The following is a 14,068-nucleotide window of genomic DNA, read 5'->3' as shown; positions in this document are numbered from 1 at the left end:
GACATGAAGAACTGTGTAATCTGGTCCAGCAAAAGATACTCTTTCTCTGAATAGACTTGTTACGGTTATTTTTTTCTGTATTTTTTTATGCCGTGGGTGTTGTTAATTCCCTGCGTGACTTAATTAAAGTAAAAATCACATGCAAAGATTACTTAAGGTCTTGCTGAGGCTGTGTGTTTAGCATGTATTAAAACACAATTTCATTTCATTCTGAACCTCAACAGGAGAGGCTGGCAAGAGAAAACCCATCATTGGGGTTTTTTTTTTATATGGCTGTAAGAATTCCTTGAAGTACATTTTCGGGTAAGCTGAAGAACAGCAGATAAAAGCTGCCACATTTTTGTGAAGCCCCAAACAAAGCAAATGAACAAGGATGGAATTTGTCGTAATGTGGTACAGCTTTAATGGGCTTGTACAGGTTAGGTGGTTTTGACAACTGTAGTTTTCATCTTTAAAGTGCTGCAGCATAAAAGCACGCAGGGAGCAGAGCTGGAAAGAGTTCATATATGTTGCTGATCTTAACTTTATGTGATGTGGTATTTACAAACTTTATTCCTGTTTTCATCTGGCTTCCCAGACTCTTCTAAAAGGGCTGCCTACTTCTATTGAATGTGGTACACTTCTCTATCGATGGGGCCCACCTGTGGAGCTAAGAATCCGCTGGCTTTGTGACTGGGTGATGGCTCATTAAGCATCAGTAGCAGATGGTGCATGGGTGAAGAAGGCTTCTGGCAGGTCCTCATCCCTGTAGCGTGCTGCTGCCTGCTCTGTGGTGGCAGAGGCCAGGCGTTGTGCTGGCAGCAGCCTTGGGGAGCTTTGTGAGAGCTGGAAATGCCACCAGTGCTTGCTCCAAAGGGGACCGAAGCCCTTCTACATGAACTAATGTAGCAACATGATGACAATTTGGGTTTTATTTTAGTCAGTGTAAATGCACCGAAGCATGAAATAAGCCTCATGCATTGAAAGCATGAAGTGGTCTGTATTTAAGGCAATGCAGAAATGAGCTTTCATTGTATTAGTAGTACACAGCCACACTGCACCAGTGGTGAAAAGCCAGGGCTAAGCCATCCTCCGCATTTTTTATTGAAGGTGTTGGGAGTATTATTGAGGAAAACTCTTAATCTGCAATTCCTGCTTCCAAATTTTGGCCAGTGATTGCTTTGCCCGTGGCTAAGGAGAGGTAACACAGTTTTCAGGCTTTTCTTTAGTGGCTGAGCCAGGCATCTCTAAGGCTGAAAGGAGCCGATCGTCATCTGATAAGAAGCAAACGTGTCAGAAGGCTTTCATGTAACTGCGCAGTCAGGCTGGCTGGGGAGCCGGGGTAGCTGGCGTGACACAGCATTTTGTTGTCCCTGTTCACAGGATACGGATGGATAGTGAAATGTGCTGATAGCTAAGAGTTTGTTCAGTGGTTTTACACGTAAATGTGACCGTATATATGTACAGTTGGGTTAACCGCAAGTCTAGCTGAATGAATTAAAACAAAATTGCTTGAAAAAAAATGGCTCAAATATATCGAGTAGTTGTGATACCATGGCAGCTCCATTGTTTAGCTTATAAGTGTTTTGAAAGGTATTTCTGGATATCTCCTGTGATGTCACGGTTGAATTCTCACAGGTGCCCTCTGCTATGCTGAACTAGGAACCTGCATTAAGAAATCTGGTGGCCACTACACCTATATCCTGGAGGCCTTTGGCCCGTTACCTGCTTTTGTGAGAGTCTGGGTTGAATTACTCATCATTCGGTAAGTGGATCATGGCTTTTCTGCATTCCTTTTCTGATGGCAATACACTTTTTGATCATAAAAAAATTATCACCATTACATGATGGGCAAAACTAAGCAAATGTACCTTGATCCATTAACTGTGTTCTTTTAGTATGGTTGCTTCAGAGAATTTAACAGTGCTGTTTCGCTCGCCAGCATTGAAACATTCATGAAGACATCTATGCATGCATGGGGGAAAAAAAATGATTCTAAGAAAACTGCCTGCAGCACAAGTTTAGCTCCTTGCTTTAATTTTGCTAAGCTTACTGTATCCAATCATGTCACTAATGATGCTAATACCCATACCTATATATAGTATCATGGAAGAGAGAAAGTTACCTTTACATTTTCTCAGCCTTGGCACTAGCTTTTGGAGTGGTTGCTCTTGTCTGTGGATAGAGGACTAACTCTTGGTGGAAGCTATTGCCCAGTAGTTTTCAGATTTGTGGGCGCCAGATACTCTTTATATGACAGCTCAGGTCCCTATTTTTTGTTTTTGTAAGGTACTGGAGAACTTAATTCTTCATTACTATGAAAAGCACTAGCTGGCCAAATAAAGCAACATGAAGTCTATACATATCTAAAATTCCCAAAGTGTTGTTTTGGTGTGTAAGCCTGTCACTTATGCAGCCCTTGACATCGTAGAGATGAATTACAGTATGAAGATGCCAAATCCATCACAAATAAATTTTCATCGTGTAAATGGATCTTTGTATCAAACTGAAAGATGGCCTTTAAAATTTTCAAAATTCTTTTTTTTTTTTTTTTTTTTTTTGGTATTGCTGAGGCTGGAGAGCTGCTCATATGTACAGCAGGGCAACTCACTTATGCAAAAAGACTTCGGGAATGCTGCATTCCTGCTGCAGGCTAGTTAGCACTCCTTTTCCCTCTTCCGCAATCAGCAAATTAGTCACCAAAGCACAAGCTTCATTTCAAATCACAACTATGTTTACATAATATTGACAAGTTCTAGCATAGACTGTCTAAAAGCACTGACACTGCTGAGTCATTATGAATCCATAAATTCTTATCTTATTTCCGGAGGAAATAATTGTGTAGGTCAGATGGTCCCTTACATCCTCCCCACCCATAAGCAAACTTTAACTGCTTGATTTCCATCAAATGTGATGAAAGAGCAGATGTCTTAACTGTATTAAATTTTTACCAAAAAGGAAGACCAGACAGAGAAATTTGACCTCTGTTTTCACAGTAAGAAGTGCAGTGCTGCAAACGCAGCTCTATCATTGCACATCACAAAATCAACAGAACAGAGCCGTGTTAGAAATCCCCCTCTTAACCTGCACCTTGCTTGGCAGGGAGACCTCACCGACCTAGGCACAGACACCCGCAAGAAACCAGGCTTTGTAAGTTCCTCTCCTCGCTAATTTTTTTTTTTTTTTTTTTTTTTTTTTTTTTTTTTTTTTTTTTTTTTTTTACATATGACAGTGTCCTAGGAGTGTCATGAAAACACTCTTAGTCATCATGATCTGCCCCACACCCAGAAAATAATCATCTTGCACGGGAAGAAACATCAGTGGATTCTTTAATTGTCAAATTTGAGAGGCAGCAAGGGAAGCATACTTGTTATAACTTGCGATGATCAGAGCAGTGCTGCCGAAACTCTGTGTAGAATTTTATATCGGACTCCTGCACCAGTAAACTAATTGGCTGCTGCTATCAAAGAAGCTGAGACCTAATATGTATCTAGGAGGTTTTTTTGGTAGGTGAAGTTGCACATAAGCTTCTCAGTGAAGCCGTTTTTTTTTCTCTGAATGATTGCAGGATTATCACACCCATGGGCTTGTGGAGCAGCTGCAACCAAAATTAACATTTCTGGCTCTTATATATCTTTTCAGCCACTATTTTACAGTTAAGAGACACTTAAACTCTGCCCACATACTGATGAAACTGTGCCAGCCTCACGTGCTGCTTAGATGTGCCTTACACTGTGCTGCTCCTCATCCAGTGTAAGTAGGAACTTTTCTCCCCAAAAGTCAGGTTGCAGGTTTATTACTACCTCTAAAAAAAAAAAAAAAAAAAAAAAAAAAAAAAGGAGAGAGAAAAAAAAAAAGAAAAACATTTTTTTTGTTCTCAAACAAATAAAGACAGCTGTGTGAATGCATTGCACTGCTCAGCTATGGCAGTTGCTAGACACAGGTTGGGTGAGACTGTGCTGCCACGCGCCTGGCTCGCCTGTGGCATGTGCTGGGCCACTGTACCTGCTCCTTTCCCAGGGGATTTTTGTGCTCCTTGCCCTTCAATGAAAGCTGCTAACGTGCTTTTCTGCCTGCTCCTGAACACACAGCTCTTAGGGGGCTGCCAGCCTGTCTGCAGTCAAAAGGAAAATACCCCATTCCTTCAAAAAACATAAACCGTTCCTTTTAAAAACAGTGGTGTGGATAGCAGAGACCGCCTCTTTAAAAAGGCCTTTCTTAAAATGCGAGGGAAAAATCCAGGGAGCTGGGATTGAAGAAAACTGTTTGGGAAAGCTCCAAAGATCTGATCTTTCATCTGATCTAGGACGCTTCAAACTACTTTTGGCAGGCTGCAGCATTTAGAAGCTGGAAGCTTGGTGATGATCTTATGAAAATTAGAAATATCGCACCAAGGTAAAGTCAGTAAATGCCTGTAAATCCAATGCAGAGGACGTGCAGTCCCTGGGCGAAGGCAAGAGTTGCAAAGACAGTTGTTGGCTAGTGAAAGGAACAGTCCTCATGCGTGGGGGACGCGCAGGCAGCAGCCCTCACTTGTCCACACAGAAACTTTCTGAGGAAGATGCTTCTGTTCTTTACTGTTCTGCAGTTGGACCCAGTGCAATGTGTGACATTTTGGTTGAGTCACAACGCTAAGAAAGTGGGTTTTGTTTCCAGGGTGAAACTCTCTCGTGGAAAATTCTTTTATCATTTGATGGAGAATAATAACTTCTCTGCGGAATTTTTATGCTGTTCCATAGCATTTTTAGCAACTACATTTTTATTAAAATTCTGTGAGGTGGGGCATTATTTTATTGAATGCTGTAGAGTTTTTCCCAAGAAATTTGCATGGACTCTTGTTTGACTCAAAAATCCTTTCAGACAGAGTCATATGCCCTTTTGTCCTTGTTGTGAGTGAGCATGTGATGAAGCACAGATGCCACCAGTTGTGCTAGGAAGGGTGAAAGTGTCCTCCTAAACCAAACGTGAACAGACCACTGGAACTGTACTATGCAGGCAGTGTCTGAACTGAGGCACAGGGCAGTTTGCTGTAAATGTGTGTCAGTGCTAAGGCTTCTGGCAAACATTTAGCTTGTCTCAAAGAGAAAGGCTGTACAAATATTATGACTGTTCCAAGTTTGCAAATGCAACCAACACCTGCATGCCCTTCTTCACATTTCTTGGTTTCATGGTAGGTGCTTTCTGTACTTTGAGGATTTTTGCTCTGACTTGCAGTGCTATGAAGTTGTTAGTCAATAACAGGAAGAAATTCTGTTTGCATTTTAGGAAATCCCATTTTCATTCATTTTTTGCTTTGTCTCAGGTTTTAATAACAGATGGGCAGGTTTTGGATACATATTTAAGTAAAGCAGAATTCTCAGCTTGATTAAAATTCATTTACTTCTCTCTCTGAGGGGTGAGAGATATCCAGCCACTAAAATTCAGTCTCCAAAAACATTTCCTCAGGGTTTTGCGCTTATGTTCTAATTCTGGACATGTCCACTTCAAGCGAGTGAATGAAGATTTCTATTGATACTTATCCTGTCTGTTTACGGCTGCTTCACAACATGGAATTTGTAAGAGCGATCCTGGTAAGAAGCGTTGCTGCCAAGTTCAGAAATGCTGAGCAAAGTTAAACTGCTTGTGGTTTCCTACCACATTCAGAAATCATGGCACATGGCAGCATAGTTACAAGCAGGCATTAAAATTAACTACGGTTCACAGTTCTGTGATAGTAAAGTTGCAGCATGATCCCATGAGAATATTATCTATGTACTATTGCAGATTAATTTTGTGATTTATTTTTGTTGTTGTTTTTACTCTAGCCCTGCTGCCACAGCAGTGATATCGTTGGCATTTGGACGTTACATTTTGGAACCTTTCTTTATGCAATGTGAAATCCCAGAACTTGCAATTAAACTTATTACAGCTGTTGGCATCAGTAAGTATCCAATTTTAGGTTTCAGGAAAGGGTAAAGATGATGTAAACTGAAAAAAAAAAAAAAAAAAAAAAAAAGTAACTGCACACTGAACAGGTAGTTGTTTCATGTGAAGCATTACAAAATGACTGTGCATCCAATGCCAAGGGCATCGACATGACTTTTTGCCTGAGTACGTGTGTTTGTGAACATACGCGGTAGTAAAAAGAATAGCTGACTTTATTAATGGCAGGGAAAATCTATTGCCAAGGCTGATTCTGTTGCCACTTGAATTAATGGCAGAACTCTCATTACTTTTGTGGAAGCAATTTCAGTCCCTAAGAGGTGGTGAGCCAGTGCCAGAGATATGGAAGAATGATTACCTGATTTTAAGTGCTTTGCTCTACCTCTATTTTAGGAGGCAATTGAGTGCCAAGTATGATGCCATGAAGAAATGTAGTTCTCTTGAGTGGAGCACAGGCAACATGAGATCATCCCTAGTCCCACTCTGTCATCCCCAGCAATAAAACTTATTGAGGCACTTGTGGTTCAGGAAGCAGGAACCCAGCTGATGAAATCCGGGAGCAGGGTGTCCAGCTTGGTGAAAACACATGTCTGTTACCAGCAGCTTGTCCTACTCTTGCTAACTTTGCAATTAGCATAAAGGGACAATTTAGGGCTACAGAGAACCAGTAGATGCTGGTGGAAGGAGGGAGGCTACCCATGCCTGGGCTGCTGTGGGAGGCTGCGCGAAACTGGGAGACAGGGATGGTGATGTGAAGGGACTCGGGAGCAGTGTGCCTGTAGTGCTAGAGGTTTGTTTCCAGTTCTTTCTGGTCGCTGGTGATGATGCTCCTTGCACACACATTCCCCTTCAGCTGTGCTGGGAGGAGAGCACAGAGTAGACCTGAGTAATTAGTAACAGATTGTTCCTTTCAATTTAGTCCAGTGCACCTATGAGGAACAAAAGGATGGGAAAAAGGAATTAAGACATGCAGATGATCAAAGGCATGCAGGAGACCCCTTTGGTTTTGCACAATAATAGGTTCAGATGCCTTTTCCTTTCTTTGGGGTAGGGAGTTTGATTGGCATTGAAATTTCCAGTCTTCATATTACTGTGGCTTTTTGTAGGAGCTCTCTTGATAAGAGTTCCCCTCTGCCAGGAGTGTTAAAAAATATCAGTATGTGACCACATTTCTTTCTAACTTAATTACGCACAAACTATAGGTTTCATAGAAATAATTGAATTAAGGGCTTGAATTTTGAGGTCAATGACTTTTTATAGCTACATCTGTCTAAAATATTTCAGTGTGAGATAAGGGTGAAACAGATGTTCAGTAACTCCAAGGTCACTGAGACAGAAGGAGTGTTAAGTGAGGACTCCATCAAAGCATTTTGTTAAGTGCGTGTGATTCAAGCACAATAAGTGAACAATTTGAAATAGGTTTTTATTGCTTTTAATTTAATTGAAAATCTGTGTGATAAGCCAGGGCTTCACAAAGTAATTAAACAAAGAAGTAGTATTGCAGTGGGAGGGTGGAGTTATGCCGAAATAATTACAGCCTAAAGGCAGAGCGGAGTTTGCAGCAGACTGCTCCTATGGCGAGAGCGGGTCTGTACAGCACAGGTAGCATGGGCTGTCATCTCACTGAAAGAAGGGATTCTCATAGAGAGTTTGTAGTGGTGGACGGGACGATGCTGCGGAAAACAGTGACATGTCAGACTGAGGCTTTATCTTTATTCTTTGCAGTATTCTCCACAGCTGAGCTTTATTTGTAGCAGTTTTTGATCACATGCTACTCTGAAGCTGAGGGATCCCAGAATGTTTGTCTGTAATTCTTGTATGGCAAGAATTAGCTGTTGTGGTGGTAATTGTTATGAATGTTTTGTGTTGTGCGCGTAAGCAGAGTAACAGGTAAGATTAAGGTGGTGTTGAGCTGAACAGACACATTGGAGCCCTGAAGATCTTATAATTCACTTGAATGGTGCCAACGGTAGTGTTTGCTTCCAGTGAAAATGTTGAGTTAATCAGAAAGGGAACTGACGTGCCTTTTGTCATCTTACCCACCCCTGGTCCCTTCTCCCTCCTGTGCCTGATGACAGAGCGCTCACCGCCTATCTGCCTGTGTTGCGTGTGGGAAAGGGCGGTAGGAAGCACCATGAAGTTCTGTCCTTGGGTGAGACTTTGTTCTGTAGTTTTACCTTGTCATTTCTGATCATACTAGAAAGGGCAGAAAGAGATTTTGAAGAATGTCCAGGTAATCCCCTGCCCCCAAACGCAATCGGCGTATCTAAACAATTTCTGGCAGATGTTTGTCTAAACTGGTCATGAAACCTCTGGTGAGGGAGTTTGTGCAGCCTCATCTAATAGTGTAGCCCAGATTTTTCTATCCTTGTCACAAGACACTTTTTTTTTTTTTCTTTTTTTCCTCTCTCTCCCCACCTAAACCTCCCTTTCTGCAATTTAAGCCTATTATTAAAAGGTCGCGTGAGATGCACGAAACCAGGATTATGATGGGGAGTGGCAAATACTGTTGTTCCTCTACCCAGCTGCAAAGAGGTACTTCTCATAGAGGGGCTACAGCCCATTCTGCTCCTCACCATTCCCACTGAGTGTCTCTGTGGTGACAAAGGAATGATGGTGCCGTGGAGATCACGTGAGAGCTAAAATGGAACCATTGGAGATGGTGACCTTTGAAAAAAATCAACTAACTCTTGGTTCATTATTTATAGGAAAAAAAGCATTTGCTGGGCACAAAATTCCCCTCAAAATCACATCTGTTTTGAAGAATTTTGAACAACCTGCAGAAGGAAATTTTCTGTTTCACAATATGGTGCTTTCATTTAAATTATTTTTTTTTTTAAATAAAAACAACCTTTCAAGTCCAAACATTTCAATGGCTCAGTAGAGAGAGGGGTGCTTGTGTGGAGGTTCTCTTCAGATACCCCAGCTTTCTGAACCTCTGAAATGAAGGCTGCCTGTTCATTTCAAACTTAGAAATCACTTTAATTCACTTGATATTTCTCAAGTGAATCCTTGCAAGGAGAAAAACCTTGGCGAATACTGGGTATGCATATCTCAGTCTGTCAGTCTGCCATAAAATTTTTCTCAACTCGGTTTAACTGTACCTGAGAGAAGAACAGAGATTTCGAAGATATCTAGTTACTACAATTTTTATGAAAATAAGTGGTCAGGTAAAGGAGAGAGAACCTGGATGTGTCTTGGCATAGGGAGGGACAGCTGAAGAAGATGCAAACAGGAGACGAGGCCTTCAAACAGCCCCAGGGCACAACGCAGAAGGGATGCTGTGAGCCTTTGTTCTGATGCTGAAGATGTTTTTTTTTTAGGAGAAAGGGTTAAAAATTCATGTCTGTCTGGAAAGGAAAGCTGGTAGACTCCTCCATATTCATTGTTTCTTCCAATAAAGAAACACCCTATCCCCATGCCCATCAGCATTGCAAAGTATAGTGATAGGCAGTGCAAACCCCACCTGTACTCATATACCGCTTGATTTGAATCTTTTAGTTCTTCTCCTAATGGTAAACTTAAATGTATTGGTAACAGGGAGGGATATACTGTGCTGTGCAAAGGCATTGAACTGTACTATCAATGTGTAACCTGAACAGATACACACTCTTAACTGAGCCTGTTAGAATCTTTTCGCTTGGCCTCCATATCAAAAAGCAGATAAACAGGTTTCGGCTATTAAAAACTGTGAGACTGAAAGTAGATTGCCAACTTGCACATGTTTTTAAAGTTTTTGCACTCATTCAAGCATATTTTGGGTGTTTTATGGTACAATGGTGTATAATTTCCCCTCTTTTTGGGAGGCCTGCCAAAAAAATGCTCAAATACCCCAAACTATGGCTGTTAAAGACAACCTTATGCTTGAAAACCAAGGTCAGCTGTGCAGATCTATCGGTGCTTGCTGGCAAACACTCCAGCCCAGAGTTTTATTGCCAAAAATTGGGTGTGTATGTGTATCTATAGTCAGTTGAGGTTTTTTTTTTCTTTTCCCCTCCATCATGGCAGATGTTACAGGCATCACTGTACCGCTGACAGTTTTCAGACAAGCAGTTTGAATGAAGACAACTCTTGGCTTGCTGGGATAGCAAAAGCTGCTCTGATGGGTGCTTTGTGCCTCTGGTGACTTTGTTTTAATTGACGCATTAGGATCTGCAAATTGAGGGTATTTTTTGCTTTGTGTGAATGCCTTGACCCTAAAAACCTGACAAGTTAGGGGAGGGCAGTTTTCTCGGTTTCCCGCTGAGGCAATGGTACATATATTCTTGAAAAGTAGGCCAGGATGTAATGCTTACTGCTGCTTCTCCCATTAGATTTCATTATCCATCTATAGCTGTGGCTGTGTGAAGGAAAGAGACTGTGAAAAGCAACACGACCGGCGTTACCATTGTGTTTGATTGTTCATGAACCCCGTTTTGTTCTCCTTCCATACTCCCCTTGGTTAGGATTCATCTTGCTTTTAGTTAGGTGTTTAGTCTAAGGTAATTGTCTATGCTCCCCATAGAGTTGCTGGAGAAAGAGGGAAAGAGACACTTCCTGAAGGCAACTCATCTCATTTGAGATAGGCATCTGAAAGAGGTGTTATTATTCATTCTCTGGAGGTAACTGTCTCTTCATTGAGGATGCAGCCACATTAGATGCTTGACTTTTAGTTAGCAAAGTTAGATGTGAGTCTTCCTTTCACTGTCCTTTTTTCGGCGGAGTTGCTGCTTCCTTCTGATCTTTGCTGTGATCCTGTATCAAAGCACCCGCAATCAGTTTCTTAAAGTATCTCCATAAGGCCCTATTCATAGAAGAGAGGTGTTGGATAATGACCTCGTCCCAAGGTATAATTTCCTTCTTGAATCCTGGCACAGTTGTCATTCTTTTGCTGCTCTTTAGCAGCTTTCTTCATGACTCCTCGGTTGCCTTTCACTATCCAGCCGCTAACACCAGCAGTATGTGATATATATATATATATATATATATATATATATATATATATATGTGACGGCAGTAAAAGCCCCGCATCCCTATGCTGTCTGTTACACATACAGAACTGGTAAGACTAAATATTATAAGAAGACTGTAAATTCTTATAGCCTATTAAGTCCAATAAAAAGGCATACAAAAAAAAACCCCAGATTTGTCTCAGATATTCTAAGAACTTGAGTCTCAGCCCCGCAACGTGAACTACTATATTTGTGTAGTCGTCCAGCTCTGCAAGGTACTTACTCTTATGGAGGACCACCAAAACTAACGGCATGTGCACTGGGCTGGCTGCAGGTATAGCGTCCTTTCAGCTTCCCAATTAAATGAAGGGCCTCACATCTGTTTTGTTTTCTCTATTTAATTAGAAAGCCTCCAATGAAATATTTGGCTGGCTCGGACTCACGGTTGGGGATGGAGAAGGTTTTAACAGAGCCTGCTTGCTTTAACGCGGCAAGTGGGCTGCCTTCATGAAAATACCGGCCTGCATGGTTTTTTCAAGGTGGTGTAACTCTTAGCAGAGCTGGGGCTTGTGATTTGTGTTTGGCTGGCCAGCAAGGAAGGTTACGAGTTTCCATGTGAGCTGACGTTAGTGTTCGGACTAGCGCGCCATCCGGTGACATTCTCATATGCCCATCAGGAAGGTGAAACGGATGAATTAGAAGGCCTGGAGGAAGGGTCTCTGCAGGAAGGATGCTCACGTTACGTATTCTAACCTGTGTAAGGAAACAGACGGATTGCTGCAGTCAGCTTGAACTCTGAATAAGCTGGATGTCAAACTGCAGGCACTTCCTTACACATAGAACTCTTCCTTGACATCTTCTTGTGGCCTAGTCCCTGCCTGGGCTTCATCTCCTGGGAAAGTAAAGTACTATATTCTGAACTTCCTAGGAAATTTGATATAAGCCAGTGCTTGTTCATGGCACTGCATTTTCTTTATAACTAAACACTATTATCAAAGGAATATTTAAAATATATTTTGCTTAAATGGCAGTTGTTAACCTTCCTGGTAATCAAGCCCTAGGAAAAGAGGGGGAGCCTCAATCAGTGTTAATATTCAGCAGCAATCTAAAGGGATCTTTCAACACTTAAAGGAGTGAAGATGTGTCAGGTTAGTATTGAGATAATAGAGTAATGAATCAGACCTCTGGGATTTTCTGTTTCCTGCCAAGTATAGGCAGACACAGAAGTAATAAAGCAAAAAATATATATTTGGATCTCCAGTGATACTTTGCAGAAGTCCAGGTGATTTCTTTGTGACTTAGAAAAGAATGCCTCATTTCTGAAATGTGGTGAAATGCAGAACTGGAGAAACATTTTGACCTTTAAGACCTTTTTCTGGTGAAAAATTCACATTAAGTGATGTTGTGAGTTTATGTTGACTTTGATAAATCATTCATTTTAGAGTGGGGCCTTCTCTTTCCAGAGAAAATATTTTCCAGAAAATATATTTTTTCTGGAATTTTTATTTAAATAAAAATCTCTAAAAAAATAGATTGGAATCCAGATTACTTGGAATTTTGTCCCTTTTCCATTAAACCAAAAATATTTTTTGTTTAAACAGAGGAGAATTTTTTATGATATATTTTGTCGCTTTGCTGGTGAACAGAATCTGTATAAAAGACTTGGGATAAATCAGTGGGTTTTGCTGCCAGAAAGCTTGTACATGCCAGATTTACAATTCCAGCTCATACAAATGAGCTCCCAGACCCTGGCGGGAGATAGCAACTTGTATTTTTACACATCCCAAGATGTGTGATATGGCTGATGATACGCACAAACCAGTGCTCTTGAGAGAGTTTGAAGTCTGGGCGGAATGTGATGAGGAGGTAATTCATTAGCTCCATACGATGGCAAGAAAGGGAAGATGAGTGAGCAGGCTTGTTTGACTACGTTCACCTTTCCCCGCAGCAGAGGGGGAAAGGGGTAGTTCATCTGGTGAAATGAGTCACATATTCTGTTCTTTAGGTAATATTTTAAAAAATAATATCTAAACTCCTTTATTGATTTTTGTTTTGCCGGGTAGTTGTTTAAATAAGCTAGAACAACTGGCACTCAAATGATAAGACCTACCATCCTCCTGTCAGTCAGTGCTATAGTAAAGGCCAGAAGATGCCCTCCCTGACCCAGAAGGAGTCGTGAGCTGAGCAGGGGGTGGGTGTAAAAGCCCTTCTCACTTATCTCTCTGCGTGTTGGCGAGGCACAGACCTGGGCTTTGTTTTCAAGAATTAAAAGGTCTCTGTTTCTTCACCAATTCCCAACAGGGATGGGCACGTTACTTGCACTCTGGCCCTCCTGGATCTCTGGTGGTACAGCAGTAAGGGAGGAGAAAGAGTGGCAAAGAGGAGCAGAGCTAATAAGGTAGAGAGTGACAAATTTATGCAGGGCCTAAATGGGGATGAGAAAGTTTAATATGATTATTAATTGTTATTGTTTTCTGAAAATGCAAATCTCGACTCAAACCGGCACTGATACAGAAGTCTGGAGTGACAAAGGTCAGGCAATTAGTTTCGTTCCTCCAAGGCAGGGTCCTGCCAGCCCATCGTCTACCAACATCCAACAGTTCTGGGTAAAGAAGCTGTAACTTGGTGCAGAGGGAGCCGGGCAGAGAATGGAGAGATGGATGGGCCGTGCAGTGGGGCAGACGGAGGGGCTCAGCTTGAGCGTTCTGTGTGGCATCTGGAAGGGGAATGTGAGAAGTGGGAGGGCAGCAGCTGGAGAAGCTTATCAGGGTGTATGTCCTTCAATGCATCAGGATCTGTGGTGTGGGTGGCCTCTCTGCTGGCAAAGAGTTCTGTGGTGATTTCAGCAGCACGTGTATTTCTTTCTGACATTTCTTTTTCCCCTTGCAGCGCTGGTGATGGTCCTGAATAGCACGAGTGTCAGCTGGAGTGCCCGCATTCAGATTTTCCTTACCTTTTGCAAGCTTGTAGCGATTCTGATAATTATAGTCCCTGGAGTTATCCAGCTAATTAAAGGTATGAAATGAAAAGTAAATGCTTTTAAAGTGCTTTTATCTTTACCCTCCCCGGTCTTTCCCCACCTGCCTCCACCAAATAATGCTTACAGCAGCAAAATCTCTTAATTAGTCTGTGCTTGCTTAACTGAAGCTCTGTACTGTCATGTAATTGATTAGAAGTGGAACTACACTGGGATGAACTGGTTTTTCCTTCAGCATGCCAATGAGTCTATTCAGACC

The 14,068-nt window shown here is 41.7% G+C and overlaps 1 protein-coding gene and 1 long non-coding RNA gene across 2 annotated transcripts in view; one reads left to right on the top strand and one right to left on the bottom strand.

Annotated features, from left to right (window-relative positions):
• Nucleotides 1–14,068, bottom strand: part of LOC121099056 — a 284,189-nt gene that overhangs the window by 136,357 nt on the left and 133,764 nt on the right. The gene's annotated exons all lie outside the window — the stretch shown is intronic.
• Nucleotides 1–14,068, top strand: part of SLC7A11 (solute carrier family 7 member 11) — a 62,009-nt gene that overhangs the window by 2,426 nt on the left and 45,515 nt on the right. Inside the window, exons 2-4 of the mRNA XM_040617604.1 lie at nt 1,618–1,744; nt 5,784–5,899; nt 13,722–13,847. Of these exons, the coding sequence (XP_040473538.1) occupies nt 1,618–1,744; nt 5,784–5,899; nt 13,722–13,847 (369 nt within the window). The remainder of the gene's footprint in view (nt 1–1,617; nt 1,745–5,783; nt 5,900–13,721; nt 13,848–14,068) is intronic.

This window comes from Falco naumanni, chromosome 1, assembly GCF_017639655.2.
Source record: "Falco naumanni isolate bFalNau1 chromosome 1, bFalNau1.pat, whole genome shotgun sequence".
Classification (NCBI taxonomy): Eukaryota; Metazoa; Chordata; class Aves; order Falconiformes; family Falconidae; genus Falco; species Falco naumanni.
The sequence above is the reverse complement of the archived record's forward strand: the minus strand, read 5'-3'. Positions and strand labels throughout refer to the sequence as shown.